At 39.6% G+C, this 24,639-nt stretch overlaps 1 protein-coding gene across 1 annotated transcript; it reads left to right on the plus strand.

The window, feature by feature from the left end:
- Nucleotides 1-672: 672 nt before the first annotated feature.
- On the plus strand, nt 673-20,918 carry LOC135213392 (threonine aspartase 1-like). The gene is made up of 10 exons (XM_064247370.1): nt 673-829; nt 6,090-6,157; nt 7,123-7,240; nt 7,416-7,569; nt 9,527-9,606; nt 10,068-10,177; nt 17,761-17,917; nt 18,699-18,842; nt 19,910-20,061; nt 20,587-20,918. Exons 1-10 carry the CDS (start codon nt 802-804, stop codon nt 20,785-20,787), a joined length of 1,212 nt encoding a protein of 403 aa, XP_064103440.1. The 5' UTR covers nt 673-801; the 3' UTR covers nt 20,788-20,918.
- Nucleotides 20,919-24,639: the final 3,721 nt, after the last annotated feature.

The raw sequence follows: 24,639 nt of genomic DNA on the forward strand, positions 1-24,639 counted from the left end.
AAGAAGAGAGAAGCTACGATATAAATTGGAGGGGGAAAGAGGAAGAAGAGAGAGATGCTACGAGATAAACTGGGGGGAGGGGGGGGGGGGGGGAGGAGAGGAGAGGAAGACGAGAGAGCTACTACGATATAAATCGTAGTATGAGAAGGAAAACGTCTCGTTCAATTCCCTAACTTGTCCAAACCCAGCGAATAGCATTCGAGAACTTACAACATTATCGTTTTCATTTTTTTCGCTCAACTGGGTATCAGTCGGGTTCATCATCCAGCGGGCAAAATGTCAGACTTAAAATAGAAGCGGAGGGGAAAAAAAAGCGCCAAAGAAATGTGAAAATTTATGGGCACGTGGTGCCTCGGGTAGCAGCGATCGCTAGAATAGTTCAGGAACTAGAGACCTCGGCAAAAACAGAAACAAACGGAAAAGGGGCGTTCGGTTTTATGTGCCTTGTCCTCGTGATTGTATCACGTTATTAATTTATAATGTGCAGTTTTTTTTAGTTTATTGCGGTTTATTACTTATTTAAATGTAAAAATTCGATGTTTTTGGTGAAAATTTTTAAGAAAAATATAGAAAATAAAAGAAAAACTTTGTCGGAAGTTGCGCCAGTAAACTCAGACGCACACTGTCACTAACCTAGCTCTCCGCGAACGGACGGATTTTGACCCCCGCGACGTCGCTGCTGAACGAGGCCGTCGTCTGTCCCTGGTCGAGCGCGATGTAAACAAACTAGACTTTTCTCGCCTATTTCCTCCATTTCTTCATCTACCTCAATGTTACAATCGGCGGCATAGTGGAGCAGTCATGTCGGGGTTGGTGGCGGTGCATGTAGGTACGTAATGGACCCGGAAAACAGAGAAGTTGGCAAATTGTCGGGGTTTGTGGGAAGGCCAGCGCACCGCATCGCTTTGGCGGGTGGCCTCAACATGGGGCCCTCTGGGTTATTATTATTTCGCCGGGTTCGGCAGGAATTGGGTCGAATTTCGGGGCCGTCGGGGTTCTACGGGTTCTGGCGGGTCAGGGTCGGCCCCGTCTGGTTCTTAATTTCCCGAAAATCTGTGGCGGTCGGGACGGGGCCACGGCCGTTCTCTGACCCCAATGGAGGACCCGTGGAGGACGTTAATGGAAGCCCTTGGGAATATTTGGACGAAATTTGGTCTCCAGAGAGCTAAGATCGTCATTAAAATAGTCTCATTTCCTCTCAATTTATTAAATCTCATTAGGCCTATCTGTCGAGCCCATAGCTCAGATTAGTGTAAGCTCGCTGTCAGATCTTAGCTGCCCCGATTTCCACAAATATTTAGTATAAGCTAATTTATGCGTAGGTTAAATTTCTCGCTGCTAGGCCTGTCTAATCATCTCAGTTTCTATGGTAGGGACCAACCGAGGTCACAGAATCCTTAGGCTTAGGAATCTAAAAAATTTTGGATGAGCCGTAGAATTCCCAGACTAGGGTAGGCAATTATATTACGTTAAAGTAAGTCAGCTGGCCTATAAAGGTTCTTGGAATTATATCGTAGCATATCTTGATGTTTTAGGTTGCTCTAGAAATTGGCAAAATAGGTAGTTACTACATCTTGCGACACAAAACCATGAAAAAGTAGTTTTGAGCTATAGTGAATTTTTTGGGGGAGCATTGTAAGCTTTTAATAGAGTATTGTTAGGTTAATTCCTTGAAAAATTCAAAAGAATTTTAGTAACACCAGTATTAGTATAAGCCTACAGCCGATTCAGAATTATTTAAGAAGTAGAATCAAATAATTTACTAAAATGTCACAAAGGTGGATACGTTCCGGATTGAAACCCATGGGGATCGCTATCCTGGAAAGATCTGGAAAGTTCTGATATTTTTTAAAATAAACCTCCTTCAGTTTTGTGAAGCTCCATAATCATATAATATTAAGAAGCATTTTACATATTTTGAAAATGTACAAGGGCCACCAGAGAGGGAATCATCCTTGTGGAGGGTTGTACGTAAAACCAAAGTGAATCGGTACATAATGAGTGCCTGTTTTCTCTATTAATGGTTAAGTTTGTTTAGTTTGTTAGATCAGTAGCTTCAATTTTCATATTTCAAACATTTTCCATTCAAATTTTAGTAGCTGTGCCTAAGAGTAGAGTGATTTTTAATAAGTTAATTGATTTATAGGTTTAATAATTATTGTTTCGACATTATTATTCAAGGATGCTTTTAGAAGTGATACAGGCCTAGGTAATTTAAATTTTGAGGGACTGTGAAAACTAAGTTTAGAATTGTTAAATTCATTGAATTGTAAAAAATAAAGTTATTGCTTATTTGAACTCCATAAAAAAATTTTAATTTAACACCGTATATATTTAGATTATTGTAAGAATATGCTTTTGAATATTATACAAATATAATTATTTTGTGAATATTTTATTTTTTTGGCCAGAGATAATTTGGAAAAATATTAAAAGTTTTATTATGAATATTGAATGGATTTTGATTTTTTTGGCAAAATAAAATTAGCTCTGGTGGAGCTTCACAGAATTGAGGAAGGTGAATAAGAAAAATAATGATTGTTACTTGTATATTTGATATTTGATAATAATTCATTGAAGGTTTTCTTTTTTTTTAAATGTCAGAATTTTCCGTATCTCCCCTAGATAGTGAGCCCCACAGATTTTAAACTGATATGTATCCACCTTCACAACGGGTTTAGTACAAGCCCATTTGGGATTATTGTAAAAACATAAACAAAAGACTGTAAGTATCATAAAGATAGTGACCCACAAGAAATATTAGTCTTGGATAACAACCCCTGAAAACCCTTGGGGTCTTACTGTGTAGGAAAGATCCAGTTTTCTTGTGGAAGGCAGTAATTTCAAATATTACCTGATTGTGTGAAAAGTAATTGCCATTAAAAAAATATTAAGTTATGCCCAGCCAAATTTCTGATAATATTATTAGATGTACATATATAATATTTAATGTATTACATGATGTTAGTGTAGTAGCATCAGACATACCATTAGATATTAGTAATAGTATTAGATACGCTCTTTTGTCCTGTTGATGCTACTGGCATACAAATAATTTTCAGTGCTATTTATATATATTCTCAATAGGAAAATCATGAATAAATACTGTATAGGCTAATTAAACCTTAGTTAACTATAAAGTATAATTGATTAGGCTTTATTAAAGTTTATAGTAATGTGCTTTAGAAGTACGCTTTGTAACCCATAATGCCTGTTTACTTAGGTTAAAAGAGAACAGTAAATTTTTAGACCATATACATATACAATAGAGGTACACATTCGGTAACCTGCTCCTTCAACCTTTACTTAAAGACAAATTAAGTGGAATAAAAGAGTTTAGACTTACAACTGCCTAGTTACTATTGTTGACCTATTACATAACTGTGGAGGAGGTTGTAATGGTGCATTACTAATTTTGTTGTTGTTGTTGTTATTGTTGTTGTTATTATTATTATTATTATTATTATTATTATTATTATTATTATTATTATTATTATTATTATTATTATTATTGAGAAAATGAACCCTAAATATATGAAACAAGCCCATGGGGGTCATTTATATTTGAAATATAAATGAATACAGAAAGAAGAGATCAGTTATTAGATAAAAAGATTAATTAATAAGTAAGCATGTAAAAGTTATTCAAGTGGTAGAAATACTAATTAGGGTAACACGTAATTTCCAGAGAAGAATTATGTAAAGTATACAGTATTTTGAGGCAGTTTTTTTATTACCTGAATTACCATATTTAATGTCAAACACTTGAAATCGTGTGAAGGTTGAAAAATCAGAAGTTGGTAATTCTTTGTAAAGTTGATGGAATACTTTGCCGTTTTGTGCTGAGAGTTTCACTCTTTTGGTACTAATTTTATTTGTGTCGTATCCATATCTCTTGAATGATCAGTTTTCATAGTACAAATACTACACCAGTTTTCAGTTATAGTTAGTGTATTTTTATGGAATAAAACATTTAGATTGTAGAAAAAACATTTTTGTTTCATTGAAGCTTATGTATTTTTAGGTTTTCTTGGTAACCTGATGAACATTTGTTGCACTTCTTACTTCTGTTATTAATTCAGTTAATCCTGATGTTTGTTTCTGCACTTGGTAGATGGAAAAGACGTAGAGTAGACCCCCGTATTCGATGGGGATAGGTATTAGACCCCCACCGAATAGCTAAAATCCTTGAGTACTTGAAAACACTCTAAAAATGCGTAGAACTATCTATTTTGATAGTTAAACACACACAAAAAAAACTAAAAATGCTTATAGTACCTGAGTGTTTTAGTAGTTTTTTCACAAAAAGTACTTTTAGTTGTGAAAATTATATGAAAATACAGAAATTTGTAAATATTTCTCGGTGAAAAATATGCAAATTTTCTGTAAATAATGGGTCTATGTGGTCCATAGAAAAATCCACAAATCTTGAGTCCTTGAATACGGGAAGTTTACTGTATATCAAGTTGGACTACAGACAAATCAAGATACTGACGGCCGTTCGGAATGCGACTCGTTCGTAAGAAGGGGAACGTCTGTAGTGTAAATGGGAACCACTTTATAGTACAGTATTCTATCAAATGATGCTGGCAACACTAATGCATTGAAATTGTAAAAACAACCTTACCTATCAGCTACATTATTATGATTATTTTGTTGTTGTAGTACTACCATTTTATTAGATGTGATATATTTTTTGGATAAGTATCTTAATTTGAGTTTTGAATATTATGCACATGTCAGTTTAGATTAGGAATTATAGTGTTCATTTGAAAGAGGTAACAGATGAAATGTAGGTGTACATTTCAGTACTATTAAGATGCAAGAATTATTTTGGGGCATTATAATGCATTGCATCGTTGCTTGAACTTTTTGCAAGCATGTGTAGCAAGAATTATACTTTGTATTATCTAGATATATATACATAGTAGTATATACAGCACATTTTTATTGTTAACCAAAAACTTCAGTATTATAAGAAATTCATACAGAAAATTAACAAAATATTCTTGTGGACTTGTAGTAACTTCATGTCTGTGGAAAATACAGTAATTTTATATAATTGTATGGCCTATGACTACAAGACATTAGTCCTAATCAAACAATGTTTTCTTTAGCTAATTCAATCGAATAAGTTAGGCTAGTATCTCAGGTCATGCAGTTGTGAACACGAATGTAATAATGTTAACAGTAGTACTGAGTCAGGCTTTTAGATACAGTAAACAGATTCATTTTGTTACATAAGAATTCCTTGTGTGGATGAAGAGCATACATTCATGTAGGTTTAAAAATTTAGCCATTTAAGTCTTTTCCTTTTATGGTTTTGCCGGTGGCTTGAGCGCAATAAATACTTAAGTGAACAGTTGGTTTAAGATTAGGTAAGCCTGTAAAGCAACTGGTGGTCTTCTTAATACCCTATGCTGACCCCATGTCACAGAAACTGAGGTTTGGTAGCACAGGTCAAAAATTATGCTGCAACTTGTTGGTATGAAAGACAGGTTCCAGTGGAAATATTTAAAGTCAAATAATAATAATGATAAGTTTTATTTCAACTCAAGGCTATACTGTATACATGGAATATATACAAAGCAGAGACAATAACATACTCATATACACAATCTAGATATAGAGATAACTTGATAAAGAATGATAATCGGCAATATCTACACAGCTGCGGAAGAGATAGATTCATAATAATGGTAATGAGTAGGATCTGCTAAGCCCTATTTTATCATAACAATGTGACGATTGAAAAAGAAACCCACAAAATCACTGTGTAACTTGTTTACTTCTAAGTATTTACATTTAATTTACTAATACTTAGAAGTAAACAAGTTACACAGTGATTTTGTGGGTTTCTTTTTCAATCTTCAGAAGAAAACTGAAAGAAGCTTTTGTTTGGTTCAATGTGACGATTGTCATTGTGGATATTCCTTATTTGCCCCATTTTTGCAATGTCAGTGTGTTTGGCAGACTACAGGTTAGCCTTGGGCGGCCTAGGAGTACACTTGGAATTTTTTCTTTGATACAGGTATGTCTACTAAAGACAGTTGTGATCTTCATGTGCCGTTTTCCTTTATTTTTTCCAGGTGCTGGGAGTCATTCATCATCCCTCAAAGGAGAATACAAAACCTTAATGAAAAAAGCATGCAATCAGGTAATTTTCTCAGACATTTTGAAAAGTAATGTTCGATGGCCATTGCTTATAATCCTTTGACCCTAGGATATGTGCTGTCCTTACGTCAAAAAAGTAAATTGTTAATTAGTTCTTGGTAGTAAAGAGTGATGCTGATACATATTGAATCAGGCTTTGTGTTAGATTAGAGTATGAAATAAAAATGAAAAAGCATCCATGGGTCTAAAGTCTTGTGTTATATTGTTTCTTTGAATCTAAAAAAAATTATTCCCCCATCACAAAACAGTTACTTTTGTTAAACCGTAATGTTTTATTTTATTATAGTTTTAGCTAGGATTCTCACAAATTTGATGGTAATTTTTTCTTTTTCTTCTTTGACAAGAAATTATTTTTTAAGTGAAATACTGCACCTTCTCAGTACAGACAGTTTGATAATATGGTTAGTTACTCCTTGATGAATATAGGGCAAATATAATGTGTTGGTATAAATTTCAACTGAAGTATTCTGATTACATTAAAATATTGCTTGAACCCACATTTCTCCAAGGATTTCATGCCGATTTTGATAAATTTGTAGTTTACTTGCCTGTTGCTTATACAGTGCACCCTCACACGGTGCACTGTAGGCATTACTTGAGGTTCTTTATAGCATCCCTTAGGTTCCTACCTTCAACCCCTTCATTCCTTATGTACTGTACCTCCGTTCATATTCTCTATCTTCCATCTTACTCTCCTTAACCCTCTCCTAACAATTATTTCATCGTGCAACTGCTTTAAGGTTTTCCTCTTGTTACACCCCAGACCTTTTTACTCTCAATTTCCCATTCATTGCTGAGTGACCTGATAGGTTCCAGTGTTTGGGCTTTGGCCTATTCTACTTTTTCAAAATCGTCTCCCGTAGGACGGGCTAAAATAGCTAAACACTTATGATTTAACCATTTTGCAATATAATCTGTAATATTGATGCGCTTTTCCACACTTTCCAGGCCATGGCATTGCTGAGAGGGGGAGGGAACGCTGTGGACGCTGTCTGCGCAGCCACGCAGGTTCTGGAAGACTCGCCTCGCACGAACGCTGGGGTTGGATCGTCCCTCACAGCTGATGGTAAGTCTTAGAATTTATTCTAAGGGTGAGAAAATAATTTATCAAGTTTATAGTAGTAGTCATCAGTTCATTTTTTATCCTTTGGGCCTATTTTTTGTGATGTCTCAATCTGACTTGAGTATCGAAGTTCACACATTTTGCAGTTTATGGAGAACCGTTGTTTTGTTGTTCACAGGTAGAGTCGAATGTGATGCGAGTATCATGGATGGCCGAACTCTACGCCACGGTGCAGTCGGTGCTGTACCGGGAGTGAGGAATCCCATTCTCTTGGCTCGACAGATCCTAGAAGCACAGTCACAACCATTGCCAGGTGGCCTAGTACCTCCAAGGTGAGTTTAACAACAGATTGAGCCTTTCTGTCCTGAGTCCTATATACGTATTCTGTCATTGCACTGTTCTGGCTGAGACCAACTATAAGAGAATTCTTTGTACAGTAATTGGTTGGTCTGTCTTGTGGAGCCTTGGGGGACCATGAGAGTGTAACTACTTTGAGGACTCACAGCAGCTACCAAAAATACTATGTTTTTCCTGTGTCAAAACCTATTTTTTAATCTACTGTCTGTTTTGCAGCAAATTTTACATGTAGTAGTTTTACTGATGACTATACAGCACTATTATTATTATTATTATATTACTACTACTACTATTATTATTATTATTATTATTATTATTATTATTATTATTATTTTATTATTATTATTATTATTATTATTATTATTATTCAGAAACTCAATCCTGTTCATATGGAACAGGCCCGCCACAGGGCCCATTGACTTGGAATTCAAGCTTCCAAAGAATATTGTGTTCATTAGGAAGAAGTAAGAGAAGGTAAAGGGAAATGCAGAAGGAGATCTCACTTAGTAAAAAGAAATAGTAAATTAATAAATAAGTAAAAATGTATGAAAGCACAAGGAGAAGGGCATTAGGGTACTAATGCAATGCAACTTTGCTTGAAGTATTTAAACTCCACTGTGTGTGCTAATCAGGAGTGAGGTGTATTCAAAGAGGAATTAACAGTCCTGTCTATTCTTATGTGGCCTTTTAAATCTTGAGTCAGTATCCCATCAGTGTGTGGTACTTGTGACAGTGACTAATAACCTTTCCCTCAGTGTTTTTTTTTTTCTCCATTCAGTCTTCCTGATTCTTACCTTCTTTCCTGAGATCATGTAAGTATCTGTTGTTCTCTTATTTATTTACCCAACTACTATCACATCTTCAGCCATTTCATAGTTTACTGGTGTGCCTTCTCTTGTTTTGTGCTTATGCCACTCAACTAAAATTTATGTAATTCTGCATTTCTACTAATGGATTTTCCCTGTATGCAGCCATGCCATCATTCAAGGTTCTTTGCAGCATTTCTGCGACCCCTTTCATTCCTTTTACTGTACCACCATTCCTGTTCTCTTTCTTTCATCTTACTTTCCACCCTCTCCCAACTGCAACTGCGAGGTTTTCCTCCTGTTATGCCCTTAAAACCTTATTGCACTCAATTTCCTTTTCAACACCAAATGACTTCATAGGTCCTAGAGTTAGGGTATAGGCCTAAATTTTATATTCCATTCTGTTCCATCCGTTTTCTTATATGCTCTGTGTATGATATGTAATGCATAGTTTATGTTGACAAATTATCAGTATACTTTGGAAGTTTTTAAGCATTGAAATATAGCAGGTACATTCTCAACTAACTCAGGAGTTAAGGAATAATAAGGAAATTTAAAAAAAATTATTACAAATGTTAATTTTAATTGTGAATCATGTGATATAACAAAGTTACAGCATTATGTGGCATTAGGAAACTTTTGCAATATTTCTTATAGTAATGAGATTACAAAATTAAGAGTATATTTTGGTACGTGGCTAGAGCACTCCATGTCCGAAGCTCACATAAAAGTAAACATAATGCTGCCACCATCTGTTGAGAAAACTGCTCACCAAACACTCACTACCGGGAGAGTGGGCACAGAAATCAGGAATGCATTCAACAAGAGTCAAATTGGGATGATGAAATTTACTACAGATTCTTTTGGGTGGAGAGTACATACACTTGGGATAATAAGGGAAGGGAACTTGGGGGGCCTTCCATTTTGAGAATTTAGAAAACCTTCGGACATCATTAACAACCAAGTACAAAATTAGCCCAGATTCTAAAGTCACAGTCCGGATTTGGTCCTAATTAACCTCTCGGTTGTTTGCACCATGGCTGGAGTGGAAGGGTCAATGTAAATGGTTATTAGTAGATTTCAAGTTAAAAAAATTAAATTTAATTATTATTTTTTTTTTTTACAGCTTTTTAGCTGGCTCAGGGGCTCAGGTTTGGGCAGCATCCAACAATGTGGAAACATGTGAACCTGCAGAATTGATTGCTGGTGAGTATAAGGTTTCATAAATGGACTTTAGTTACCACCTGTTGAATTAGAATTGGATAGGTGAAATTTGCTCTGAGCAGTTCAAATGGTTACATTTTTGTAATTTCATGAGATGACAGAACTGTATACATTTTGAAGGTGTAACAAAGTCTTTGTTTCCAATTTTCATGTTAATATCATTCATTTCATGCTTTTAACTTGGTTAAATTTTAGATATTTTCTCTGCAACATTTTTAAGCCTTTGTCATGCCTTAGGATAGTTGGTGGGTGAAATCATTTCTTGTTATAAATTTTTGTTGAATATGACTTCTTTTTTCTCTTAAGTTTTGTTTGATGTAAATTCTATTGTAGGCTAGTGAAAGCCTACAATAGAATTTACACCGTGAAAGGCTGGAAGCTAGTAATCAAAGCCTTTGCCCACACTGCCTTGTCAGTTACACTTTCTGTTTATGCCCTGACAGAGAGGTCGCAAAGGATACACGAAGAGAGCCTAAGAAACATCCAGCGGCTAGAAGAGGGGGGGACTAAAAGAAGACGGTATGCTTTACCTGAAGAGGAAGAGGAAATGCAGGTGAGGGCTAATGTCCAGAATGAATTGGGCTTTGTATATATTTTTAATTTGTCCCAAAGCGAAGTAGTGCCATCAGAGCACCTCTCGCAGTGCACTGTAGGCATTACTTACCGTTCTTTGCAGTGTCCGTTCGGCCTCTAGCTGCAGCCCCTTTCCGTTCTTTTACTGTGTCATCGTTTATATTCTCGCTCTTCCATCTTTCCACCCTCTCCTAAGGATTGTTTCAATATTATTTTAGTGCCGAATGACCTCATGGGTCCCTAGATTTTATGCTGCAATTATATGTATTGATTCTTACATAATTGTTTCGTGTTTGATGCTGGAGGTATGTTTCATGGATTGCATCAGTAAAAGTTAACTTGAAAAGTGAGGAAGGTGATTATGCCAAATGGTTGTCTTTTCATGTACTGTGAGACTAATATCCACCTGTGTTAGACAAAAAACAGTGAATCTGGAATTTGACGACCACAAATTTTGGCATTTGCTGTTGTATGATTGATAGGGTTTTGTATATAAGGAAAATTATATTCTAAATAAAGACCTTATCGTTACTTACAAAGGTTTATTGTCATCTTGTCTTTGGGCATTTTGGGCTTTCTGTTAATCCTAACCAGTTCAAAAGAATGATTTTGTAATTCTTGATGTTTTTATCAAAGCTTGAATGAGTCTAGATCCCTTTTTACTGATTAATGATTTAATTTAAAAGTTTTATAAGTTATTCAAATTATTAGTAGCCAGCCATTATTAATTATTTATTTTGTTGACTGCAATGTCAGAATGTATTCAGAATAAAGAGAATATATACATAAATTGACTATTTCAGTAAGAGTTGTTTATTCAATTTGATATGGTGCAAATAAACACTTTTATTTTGTTCATGAAACTTACCTGTCAGATATATATATAGCTGTATTCTCCGACGTCGACAGAATTTCAAAACTCCCGGCACACGCAGTGGGCGGCCAGGTGGTTAGTACCCATTCCCGCCGCTGGGAGGCGGATATCAGGAATCATTCCCATTTTCTATTCAGATTTTTCTCTGTCGCCGGTCGGTAAACAACTGTTTACAGACCTCCACCTAGGATTTTGAAACTTCTTGTGCTAACTTGAGTATTCTGATTGACTTTTGGTTTTGATTTGGCTTGTTGGCTTGGCATACGTGATAGTGGATTTGATTTGGATTTGGCTTTGACTTTTCTTTGATTACGATGTCTGGATCTAGCTCTGCTAGCTTCAGGGTGTGTAAGGTACATGAATGTAAGGTGAGGTTGCCGAAAGCTTCGGTAGACCCTCATTCAGTGTGCTCGAAATGTCGTAGTCATGTATGTATGTTGAATGATAGATGCATCGAGTGTGAGCAATTGACTGAAATTGAATGGAAGGCATATGATTCTTACGTGAGAAAGCTTGAGCGTGATAGAATCAGGAGGTCTTCCTCTAGGAGCTTCTGTGAATAGAAGTCAAGGTAGAATTGTATCTCCATTAAATCCTCCTGTAGATGTAATTCAACCTAATCCTGTTGTATTGCCTCCGAACAATCAGGAAGTGTCTGCAGAAGGAAGCGTATTATTTACGATCATGGAGTCGATTCGCGCCTTGGAATCTAAAGTGATTGCTCTACAGTCAAATGTGAATTGCGATAAAAGTGTTAGTGCATCTAGTGTTGTGGAAGGGGGGTCAGATCGGTCCCATAATGCCTCTAGGCATAGGCCCCTGCCGGACTCCCAGGCCTTAGGGAGAGGGCAAGCCAAAAGCCGAAGGAGGGTTACGGGATCTAATGACCGGTCTGACGTCCCTTCGGCAGAAACTGAGGACGAATCTCAGGCTGCCGGTGTTCGTGCACGGGCACGGATACTTAAAGAGTGCTTCTCTTCTTCCGAGACTTCCTCTCCTCGCCGAGGTTGGGACGCTCGGAAGACCTCTCAGGGGGAGAGCGGCAGGGGCGCAAGGTGTCGCACAGGCGGCCGTCGCCCTTGTCGCCCTCTTAAGAGAGGTTTCAGAGAAGAGGACGCTTCACATCCTTCTGATCATTACGTAGATTCATCACCTGAAGATTTTGAAGCTTTTCCGCCACAGAAAAGGAACAAGACTTCATCAGGGGAGGACTCTTTCGAGCGTCCAAGTCGCTCTAAGCATGTTCCTGAGTTGAAGGAAAGGGCATCCCCTCGCCCATCTTCCTCGCACAGGATGAGTCCTTCTCCTGATCGAGAACTTTCCCCATCAAGGAAAATGCTTTGGGAAATGCAGAGACAGTTAGCTTCCTATTTTGAGAGAAAGGAGGCAGAAACTAGTCATCGAAGGAAGGATAGGTGGCTGCCTGTTAAGAGGACTAGGCAGTCCCCGGCTCCTCCTCCGCGTTTTTCGGCCTTTGAGTCTCCTCCTAGTAGCCGACGCATTAGAGAACGTGATTACGTTCCTCATGAAAGGGCGTCTAGGAGAGACGAATTTGACAGAGACGTGAGTTGTCGCACAGGCGGCCGGCGTCTTTGTCAAAAGGCCGAGAACGCTCAAGGATCCATATCGGAAGTTCAAGCTTTGCATGTTGATGATCACGCTCGGCGTCTTAAGCAACGAAGCGCTTACCAGGATGCTCGAGAAGCCGCTTTTCAAGACGCGCGGAACGCTCGCCAAGACACTCCAGCTGACGCTGTTCAGGACGCACGGCGTCCTACACATCAGGACGCTCAGCAAGACGCTCGAGCTGACGTTGTTCAGGACGCACAGCGTCCTACACATCAGGACGCTCTGCAGGACGCTTCTCAGAACGCGCGGCGCCTTACATATCGGGACGCTTGCCAGGACGATCAACAGTTGAGTCCGAAGCGTCAGGATGTTTCTCATGTTAAAGTGTCGAAGTCATCGCGATCTTTGAAGGGCGCTGATGACCGAGAGAAGGATTCGTCTAGTGATCTCTGCCCTACGGATGATGACGAACCAAATGCGTCAGCGTCGTCAGACTATAAGACGTTGACGGATTTACTTAAGAAATTGTTCCTAGATAATTTTCAAGCGCCCGTTCCTTGCTCTCCACCTTCACAATTTGCCTCATCGAAGGCCAGGAAGGCTCCTGGCTTCGTTAAGATGGCCACTTCGCTCTCTGCGAAGAGAGCGTTTAAGAGAGTCCAGGATTGGATGGATTCAAGGAAGGTTAAAGGGAAGACTTCGTTTGCACTTCCTCCATCTAGACTGAAAGGGAGAGCTGGGATCTGGTACGAAACAGGAGAAGAAGCAGGATTGAAAGCACCGTCTTCTTCTCAAGGAGATTTCGCCAATTTGGTGGACGCTCCAAGGAGGTCTTATTTGTCATCGGCTAAGGTTTCCTGGACAATGACGGAGACAGATCATCACCTCAAGGGGTTATTTAAGACGCTAGAGGTGTTTAACTTTTTAGATTGGTGCCTCGGGGCTTTGGATGTACAATCGAGGAGTCAAGACTCGATTTCGCTGGAAGAGCTTTCGAGTGTATTAGCTTGTATGGATAGAGCAGTAAGGGATGGCTCTGATGAGTTAGCATCTCATTTTGCTACAGGTCTGCTAAAGAAGAGAGCTCTCTATTGTAGCTTTGCGGCGAAAGCAGTTTCTCCCGCTCAGAAAGCGGAGTTATTATTCGCCCCCTTCTCTACGCACCTATTTCCGCAGTCCATGATTAAGGATCTGTCGGTAAACTTGCAAGAAAAAGCAACAAGGGACCTCTTGACTCAATCTTCCAGACGACCTACTCCGCAGGCTTCTACTTCAACAGCTCCAGCACCCAAGAAGAAATTTAAGCCCTTTCGTGGAGCACCTTCCTCTAGAGGTTCTTCGAGAGGAAGGGGGTCCTTCAGAGGTAAGGTCTCTTCTATCAAGAAGGGAAAAAATTGACGTTTCTGCCCTTCAGGCACCTGTAAGTGCGAGACTCACCTTATTTGCTCAGGCATGGAGGACGATAGGGGCGGACACCTGGACCCTAGATGTGATCGAGAGAGGATACAAGATCCCTTTCCTCTCTGCACCTCCTTTGAGCACGAAGCCGATAGACCTGTCGCCCGCATACCAGTCAGAGAAGCAACAGATCTTACTCGACCTTCTAGATCAAATGTTGGAAAAGAAGGCCGTAGAGGAAGTCCTGATGCTGGATTCCCCAGGCTTCTACAACAGGTTATTCCTGGTTCAGAAGCAGTCTGGGGGATGGAGACCTGTCCTAGACGTCAGCAGACTGAACATTTTTGTAAAGAAAGAAAAATTCAGCACAGACTTCTCAGTCTGTGCTAGGGGCCTTGAGACCAGGGGATTGGATGGTGTCATTGGACCCCTTCAAGACGCTTATTTCCAACACGTCCCGATCCATCCCCAATCAAGGAAGTTCCTGAGGTTCGTCTTAAAAGGGCAGGTCTTCCAGTTCAGGGCTCTGTGCTTCGGTCTGAGTACGGCGCCGATGGTTTTTACTTTCCTCATGCGGAATGTGGCGAAATGGCTTCACCTATCGAAGATAAGAGTCTCGCTCTACCTGGACGACTGGCTAATCAAGTCGTCTTCGAAGTCAAGGTGCCTGGAGGACCTTCAGACGACATTACAGCTGACGAAGGCCCTGGGCCTTATAGTAAGTTACGAGAAGTCCCATCTGATCCCCACGCAGTCCATCGTGTATCTGGGGATTCAGATGGATTCAGCGGCTTTTCAAGCTTTTCCATCAAAGGAACGTCAGCAGAGATGCTTAGAGAAAAGGTGTCCAGCCTTCTTAGGGAAAGAAACATGCTCGGCGAAGGGGAAATGGATGAGTCTGCTGGGAACCATTTCTTCGCTGGAGAAGTTTGTTTCCCTGGGGAGGTTGCACCTCAGGCCACTCCAGTTTTTTATGGCAGAAAACTGGAAAGACAAAAAGAATCTAGACTCGACTTTGATTATCTCAAAAGCGGTCAAGGATCAACTGAAGTGGTGGCAAGATCCGATCAAACTCTCGGAAGGAATGTCCCTCAAGCTTTTGAGCCCTGACCTAGTGTTGTTCTCAGACGCCTCCATGGTGGGCTGGGGAGCAACACTAGGAAAGGAGGAAGTGTCAGGCCTCTGGAGAGGGGAACAGAGGTCCTGGCACATAAACTTAAAAGAGTTGGAGGCTATTTGGTTGGCTCTTCAGTTCTTAGAAAAACGATTGGTGGGCCGAGTTGTCCAGATCAACTCGGACAACACTACGGCTCTCGCTTACATCAAAAAGCAGGGGGGGACACACTCTCGATCACTGTTCATGATAGCGAGAGACATCCTTCTATGGGCGAAAGCTCGAAACATAGTGATCCTAACAAGGTTCATTTCAGGAATTCAAAATGTTCGAGCGGATCTTTTAAGCCGTCAACATCAGATGCTTCCCACAGAATGGACCCTACATCTAGAAGTTTGTCAAGAGCTATGGAAGTTGTGGGGGACAGGCCGCTAGTCGACCTCTTCGCACCTCGAAAACGAAGAGGCTTCCGATTTATTGCTCTCCAGTTCTCGATCCGGAAGCAATAGCGGTAGATGCCATCCTATGGGACTGGACGGGGATGGATGTGTACGCCTTTCCCCCGTTCAAACTCTTAGGAGAGGTAACAAGGAAGTTTGCGGCGTCGCCAGGAGCGAGAATGACTCTGATCGCCCCCTTTTGGCCCTCAAGCGATTGGTTCACGGAGGTCATGTCTTCTTTCTGGTAGACTTCCCGAAGAACCCATGCCAAGAGAGAGTCGATCTTCTCAAACAGCCCCACTCGAGAGGTACCACGGAAACCTCTCCACTCTGAGTCTGACTGCATTCAGGACTATCAAGAAGTTGGCCAGAGCGAGAGGTTTTTCAAGATCAGTGGCAGAGGCTATTGCCAATGCGAGAAGAGCTTCCTCTCGAGCAGTTTATCAGTCGAAGTGGGCTGTCTTCTGGAGATGGTGTAGGAAGAAAGGTATTTCCTCCTCCACGACCTCTGTGAACCAAATCGCTGAGTTTTCTCCTGCATTTGAGAAATGTGGACAAACTAGCAGTGCCCACAATAAAAGGATACAAGAGTATGCTGTCAGCTGTCTTCCGTCACAGAGGATTAGACCTGACAAATGATAAAGATCTTCACGATCTTTTGAGATCGTTTGAGACAACCAAAGTACTACAAACCGAAGGTTCCATCATGGAACCTTGATGTAGTTCTAAGGTTCTTGATGTCGGCTCCCTTTGAACCTCTGCATGCTGGCTCATTGAGAGACACTACTAGAAAGGCGATTTTCCTAACTGCTCTTGCCACGGCAAAGAGGGTTAGTGAAATTCAGGCAATTAGTAAAGATGTGGGTTTCAGAGGACACAGTGCAGTGTGCTCCTTGGATCCTAATTTCTTAGCGAAGAATGAGAACCCATCTAACCCTTGGCCAAAAACCTTTGAAATCAAGGGGTTAGCAGAGTTCATCGGACAAGAGCCAGAGAGAGTCCTGTGCCCTGTCAGGGCTCTCAAATTTTACATGCAAAAGACCAAAGATTGTCGGGGTCCTTCTGAGAATTTATGGTGTTCTGTTAAGAGACCCGACTTTCCTATGTCGAAGAATGCACTGGCATTCTTTTTACGAAGCACCATCAGGGAGGCCCATGCGTCCTGCTCAGATGGTGATATGAAGCTTTTGAAAATAAAAGCCCATGAAGTGAGAGCTGTTGCAACTTCAATGGCATTTCGAAAGAATATGGCACTTAATGATATCATTAGCGCTACTTTTTGGCGAAGCAACTCTGTGTTTGCTTCATATTACCTGCGGGATGTGAAGACGGCATATGAGAACTGCGAGTCGCTTGGACCATACATATCCGCAGAAATGGTGTTGGGGGCAGGGAGCAGCACAAATCCTATCCTATAGAAAAGGGGTAGGTGTGCTTTTTAATTTTGGTGTTGGTTTATGGTTGAAGGGTTAGTAGCTTGAGGCGCTTTCCCTTTCTTTAGCCTAGAAGTTATGGGACTAACTTCGATAGGTTAGGTCAGGTGGTGGTTTTTAGCTTCGTTGCCCTCACAGTATGGTCAATATGGTCTAGTCACATTGTGGTCACGCCCCTGTTGCAGATCATCTAGAGCGCACAACTACAACAGGTCACTACCTTGTTGGCAACTCTAGTAAAGCAAAAGCAGACTTCGGTGACAGTAATCAAGAGTCAGCTATGCTAACAGGTAAGGGAATCAAGATGTCAATCATCTGCACTTGAGGTGTTTCCTAATCCTTCTATTCTGTCCCTTCCCACCTTCCATAATGGTGGGATTCAGCTATAGTATATATCTGACAGTAAGTTTCATGAACAAAATGTTATTGTTATGATACAATAAAGTTTGTTCATACTTACCTGGCAGATATATATAATTAAAGTACCGACCCACCTCCCCTCAGGGGACAGTGGTATGAAAAATCTGAATAGAAAATGGGAATGATTCCTGATATCCGTCTCTCAGCGGCGGGAATGGGTACTAACCACCTGGCCGCCCACTGCGTGTGCCGGGAGTTTTGAAATTCTGTCGACGTCGGAGAATACAGCTATATATATATCTACCAGGTAAGTATGAACAAACTTTATTGTATCATAACAATAACATGTTCATGCTTATATTTCTTTCTGTTCAGGGAGGACTCTTAGATACAGTTGGTGCAGTATGTGTCGATGGTGCTGGGTATGTTGCTAGTGCTGTGTCCAGCGGTGGTCTCCTTCTCAAACACACGGGCCGAGTTGGACAGGCAGCAGTATATGGTTGTGGATGCTGGGCAGAAAATAACTGTGATGGTATGTTAACAACAATGTTATAAGTCCTTGTTATCGGGTCTTCCATGAAATCCCTTTAAGGGGGTTTGTGCCGTAACCGGGCACGAGTGCAATGCAGACATTACGTAAGGTTCTTTTTCATCAGCCCTTTGGTACCTAGCTGCAACCCCTTTCCCTTTGACTGTACATCCTTTCATATTCGCTTTCTTCCATCTTACTTTCACCCTCTCCTAAGAATTGTTATCATATTTTTTTCTTCCATCTTACGTTCCACCCTCTCCTAAGAATTGTTTCAAAGTGCAATTGCTTAAAGGTTTTCCTCCTGTTATACCTTTTAAAGTTTTTTTACTCACAAATATCCTTTCAGCACATGAATGACTTGTTTTAAATAGAATGCCCATAAAGTATGATAAGGTATTTTAAAAGTACTTTGAAATGTTAACCATTATTTTTGTATTAACTACATTGCCATTATACTTTTGAGTTCTTGAGAAGCATAGTTTAACAGTAAGCAGTGCAGAATATGGATGTCATCGTGCACAAGAGTAAAAATTACTTATTTCCTTCAGCTATAAACAGATTTCTTTATTTGAATATCAGAAGCAAAGGTAATTGTTAGGAATGCCATGTTGGCATTGCTGAAAACTTACTGGATTTTTTTAAGTCAGTTACTTTAGTTTCTTACCACAATCGTAAATACGTAGCTTACTTTATATCAGGAGCAAAGGTTATTGTAAGAAACGCTATGTTTACTTTGCCGAGAACTTACTTGGTTTTAAGTATGATTTGTGGTTTGTGTCAGGCAGCGGTGTAAGCATAGGTGTCAGTACGACCGGGTGCGGGGAGCACCTGATCCGCACAATGTTCGCAAGGTTATGCGCTCGAGCTGCCATATCACCGTCGATGGGAAGAAGCATTGTAGATGCAGTTACTACACACTTTCTTGGTAAGTGGAACTTACTTTAGACATGTATATTGTAAACTGCTTTTTTTCTTGGTAATTCCTTTGAGTTTATAGAGGGAATGGTCCTTCTGTAACTTGAATTTTATTATTATACAGGAAATCCCCAGTATCAACAATCTGGTTTTAAGGTTTTCTAGCGACGACAATAACTGAATTTTCACCACCAATATGTGTCGTTCCCTGCTTATCAGCGTTGATAACAAAGCATTGGTGTTGATAACCGGTGATCGGTGCTATTATTGCCGATTTTTGGTTATCATCACGCCGTCAGAAACAGAACCCCCACCGATAACTGCAGACTGCCTGTATTATTATTCAGAAGATGAATTGTATTCACATGGAACAAGCCCACCACAGGGACCATTGACTTGTAATTCAAGCTTCCAAAGAATATAATGTTCGTTTTGAAGAAGTTACAGAAGATGATAGGAAATGCAGAAAGAAGAGATCATTCATTAGAAAAGAAGAAATGACAAATGAATTAATTAATAGATAAATAAATAGAAATATAAGTGAATTATTATGATACAAGAGGAATTGTTTAATTGTTTAGTAGTTTGGAATTTTTGGTAGAAAAATTCATCATTCTTTTTGCTTGTTGCATTTTGTTCAAAACAGTCAATAAAATGCTAGTTTTATCATCAGGCATTACATGTAGATACAGTACTCTGCAGAAGTTTAGTGTCATCTCGGGAACAAATTTTACCTCAAAGAATTAATGAATGTTAAGTAGTATGTCAGTATAATATTGTGTAGGCAAGCAACTAAATAGTTCAGTAATAACTTACTTATACACTGAAGCATTGTTCAAATGATGTAAGGTGTCAGAAACCTATTTGTTTATCACTAGCTGTACATAAATATCAGCCTGCATTTAAAAAATGATCCCTTTTATGTAAATTTTTCACTGCAGTAATGATACCACCATTTTTGTACAGTACTAGTACTGTATTATGTAAAATTGTTTTCCAGAGTGAATTCTTAGATGACACCACCATTGGTGTACAGGAGTTCAAAAATTTTGTGTAACATGTAAAATTGTTTTCCAGAGTCTGAATTCTTAGAAGGAGTTCATCCGAGGATGGCAGGTGCTTTGATACTGCGGCACGACCCACAAGGATCGGTGAGCGATCTTTACTGGCTCCACACAACCCGCACCATGGGTGTTTGTTACATGACAACGAATGACCGCAAACCTAAGGTAGGGGCTGTAGCAGAATAGATAGTGTTAATCATAACATTTCATCAACTTCTTTACTAAATATCACAATTTCTTTTAACCTAGGCTGCGTAGGGGGTTAGTGCCATCAGTCACCTTGTGCAGGAATTACTTAAGGTTCTTTGCATTGTCCCTTCGACCCCTAGCTGCAACCCCTTTCATTATTTTTACTTTACCTCCTTGCATATTATCTTTCTTCTATCTTACTTTCTACCCTCTCCTAACAATTGATTCATTGTTCATTCTACAATCAATTTCCATGTTAGCGCCGAATGACCTCAATGGTCCCAGCACTTGGCTTTTGACCTAAATTCTATTCCATCTTACTTTCCACCTTCTAAAAATTGTTGTATAGTGCATTTGGAAAATAAAACTATTGTGCAATAATTAAGAAATAACTATATTGTATGACACCAGTTTTGTTCACTTGTTTAATTCCTTGTCTCAACCTAAACTCATACGTATTCATAATTTCTTAGACTTCACAACCAGTGTTTCTCTCACTAGGCGCAGTTTTCTGAATTAGCGGAAGAAAAAATTGGTGTTGCAGTTCATCTCCAAAGTAAGTCTTTTGGCGGCGGAATACCCGTCACTACCCCGATTGAGGGAATGCGAGCGGGCCCATCCCACGGGGAGGCCTCTGGCCTCTTGGTGGGGGAGGAGACGGGAAAGAGCGACTCCAGTGACGAGGAAGAAGAACCAGGATAACACGCAAAGGAAACAAGGAAATAACCTGAGAGAGAGAGGAATGAAAAATCGTGTCTTTGTCCCTTCAGGAGCGTCATTATTAGAGTTGCTGAGACACAGCAGCTGTGATGTCATTTGTAAATTGTTCTCATCAGGATTTTTTTGATAGAATTGATTTTCTAATTGATGGAGTAGCAGAGTTAAGAAGACTTTCCCTAAAGTAAAATGATAATGATAGACCCATGTTAAACTGTCATGGTGACAAAATCCTGCTTTAGTGTCATCCTGGTACTAAAATGTTTCAAATATGAGAAGGGAGAAAATGAAAACTTCCAGTTGCATTTGTAAGATAATGTTTAGGTGTTCTTTCCAGGGTAGTTATCAAGACATTTGAAATTGTATTTTTTTCATCCACTTTTTTTTTATTAGATGTAGGAAATTTTCTCTTTAAGAATCACTGCCGGACGGTCACAATCTAGCAGGATTTTTCCAAGCATTTCCATTTAAACAGTTCTTTCCGTCAAGTGCATTAAAAAAGGCCTGCAATGCCTGAGTGAGCATCCTTGTGATTTAAGTCGAGCGTAACGTGTATTATATGCATGTAGCATAGTGCAGTATGTATGTTGAAGTGCTTGCTGTTCATTGTGGGGAATTGAATTAACTTTATGACTACATTGCATTATACTAATGATGTGCACTTCCGTACTTTTTCTCCACTTGATTTTTGAATGTCATTTTTGAAGTATGGCAAACAGGTGTGTTTTCTTAGTGAATGCATAGTTCGAGCTGTAGTTAGCTAGCGTTTAATCGATCATTTAGTTGCATGCTATATTTCACCACCTTTCACATGTATAGCATCATTGAAAAAGAGTTTTCAAGAGATATACAAATTCATGTCTCTTGAGTGACAGGATTTATGAAGATCTGTTGGACTTGAAAGAATTCTGTTGTCATTTCAGTTCAGAGTGTTGCTCGTAAGTTAGAAACTGAATGGGAAAAAATAAGTGATTCAGATACTGTACATAGTTTTTTTAAGTGTAAGTTTAACTTCATCATTCATTTTGAAGGCCGATGACTTTTGAGTCTTCCATTGAGAATTCAGAAGAAGCGAATAAGTATCATCTCTCTGAGATGCTCACTCATATGTTGCAGGTGAAACCGACTGCCACGGGTGCAGACCAACTCCTATCCTGGCTGTCGTCGTCAACCTGTCGTCGGTAGAGTAACTTTAATTTCCGATAAGATATAGTCAGGTTAGGTTAAGTTTGTTTAATGATTAGGTCTGTTGGTTTGATTTGGACGACAGTTTGAGACACGGGTCTTCGACTCGGGGCCCGGATAGGAGTGAAACAAAACCTGACCACTGCCACACAGGAACCAATCACTACCTCAGTTGTGCCACCAACCAACAGTCTGTCACTGACGACACTCGTACATTTGAACTTGAGGTTGTTTTTCGTCATTCCCCCTTCATACTCCTGTCCCTTCACCACCATAGATACCTCAGCCATTGAGGGTTTTATAACTGAAGTGCCTTTACGTATGTACAGCGGCTCTTTGAGGTCCATGAGTAGCAAGAGAAGATTGTCTTGAATGAAAGAATCTTGGTTGCTAGCCACAGCTTTTTATATTAAATAATATATCATCTTCTGAATAGCCATTTTTTCTGAAATGGTCAGACTTATACTCTTTCCTTGACTTAAACTGGAAGTTCAAGGAAGTTAGTAGCATTGCAACCATTTGGTGAGCCTTTCTTTTCAAGAACAAATAAAGGTTTATCATTGTTACTGAAGGATGAATGGCCTGCCTCACGAAAACAAAAGAATCTGAAGAAAACTGTACGTACGTAGAAGTGTTTTCAGGACCAGCTTTAATTCTTGGTATAGTTTATGATGATTGTACACATACTTTATCCTCAGAGTATTCCCAACTGTCCCAAGCATGTTGTTGTTGTATTTTATGAGAAGGCAGCTAAAGGAGTCAAATGTCCTGTGGCCACTGACAGACTGATTCTCTCAGGGTGGAAATTGCCGCTACTGCTGCTGCTGGTGCTGTTATTCACTGTGCTCTTACTACAATTAAGGGTAGATATATAGTTGTGGTCTTTACTAGACAGGTAAACGACCCCGCAAGCAACCGGATGAAACATTGCGTCACGCGAGTTGGACGGTGCACACAGCAGAGTTGAAAGTAATGACGTGGGGTTGAGGAACTGTTTTCATTATGCTTTTACTTCTGAGCATTCGCTGATCGTTGTCTTGAAGGATGCCTGGGAAGTAATAAAAGTAGCTTATTACTGCAGTGCAGCTTAATAATATATTCTGCTTGATGTCTTGATAATTTTATTACTGAGTAATCATTTAATGTCACGAATCATCCCCTGGACACTGGTTCGTAAATGTGGTTAAGAATGTTTTTTTTTGCCTGTTAACAGTAGATAATTAATATCATCATTGATTCGTTCTATAGGGCCAGTTAATCCAGGCTAACAATCGTTTGCTTTTCTCAGAATTTCAGTCGATTCGAAGGGTGAGTCTTTAATTCACTTTTAGGCACCTCTCAAGATGTGTTCCGTCCAACACTCGCGATGCAAGAAGACAACCTCTGATGACGATGATGACGTTGACGATAACTTTCTGTGATGACTAGCACTGCCAGCTATTATTGCTTCCCCTAATTAACTTATTTAATAATTTTAATGATGAATCATTGTTATTGATACATTCCATATATTGTTGGTGCACATTTATGTTATTGATATGTTTTCTATTTATCAGTAGCTATAGATAGCCCTGCATCATGGCACCAGCAGCAGTAGGCTAGCAGCTAAGGGTTCCACTAACTACTCCACCCTGAGCCTTCACCAAGTGCCTCGTAAACCACTATACCTCAAAAATTTTCCATAGTAATTCATTCCAGGGGACTCACCCCGTGGGGGGAGTCTAGTTGTGCCCGTTTATAGTCAGTCATGAATACAGATGTGGAGAGTCTTGTTATGAGTAATCTTCACATGAGGCTATACATCATTAGATTTCATTTTCACGGTAATAGCAGAACTCCGCACTGTTACACCCGCCATAGTTTTCTCATCACTCACGTCCAGTTATTGAAAAGATGGTGCTGACTTGCTCGCTCGTGGTAATGCATTCTGTTCAGATAGAGAGAGAGAGAAAGTGTGTGTCCCTGCCGTTTGCAAGTTGCCGAATCTGGACACCATCTTCACTAACTGAAGTCTGTTATCAAGTTTTTATGATAATATTAGTGTTGCTGAGACATAACCATATTTTTTGTATCTTTTGTAGCCCTAATTGTAGCTCCATTTTGTAGACCTTTAGCTTTATTTTTATGTTGTATCTTAGTGTATGTGGCTAGGCTCTGTTGCTTCCTGTAGATACGCTGCAAGGTATCGCTCAAAATGGGTCTCTTAAACTGCCAAAAGCTCTTGAATGCAAATGAATTTACTAATGCATTTTATCGTCGCATCTTATTCGAGTTGCGTTTGCATTTACATGCAGGATTTTTTAAAATCTTTTATTTCTTCGGAAAAAATGAATGTTCTTTTCAGTGCGTCAAATACAAAGATTTTTTCAAGAGTTTGTTAAAAATGTTTAGGAGGACCTTGCTTGTTGATATTTTGCATATGGATAATATTAATTAATGATGTTGTGGTGAAGTATCTTTCACTGTAGTCTTAATCATTGTTGGTAGGTTTTTATGCAATATCATTTTTCAGTATTGCAGTTGATATTTTGGGCTCGCACAAGAAGCCCCTAACAATTTCCCACCACCTTTCATATCCCTCACGCAACCCAAAGAGTTTTTATGGCAATTGTACAAATATTGCCACCCCATCCCCCACACCCCATCAGGTTA

The sequence above is a fragment of the Macrobrachium nipponense genome, chromosome 19 (genome assembly GCF_015104395.2).
Source record: "Macrobrachium nipponense isolate FS-2020 chromosome 19, ASM1510439v2, whole genome shotgun sequence".
Classification (NCBI taxonomy): domain Eukaryota; kingdom Metazoa; phylum Arthropoda; class Malacostraca; order Decapoda; family Palaemonidae; genus Macrobrachium; species Macrobrachium nipponense.

Coding starts and splice junctions, on each gene's coding strand:
- LOC135213392 (XM_064247370.1), top strand. CDS start 802: ATGTCGGGGTTGGTGGCGGTGCATGTAG. Junction 6,158..7,122: donor TGAAAAAAGCATGCAATCAG/GTAATTTTCTCA, acceptor CACACTTTCCAG/GCCATGGCATTGCTGAGAGG. Junction 9,607..10,067: donor ACCTGCAGAATTGATTGCTG/GTGAGTATAAGG, acceptor ATGCCCTGACAG/AGAGGTCGCAAAGGATACAC.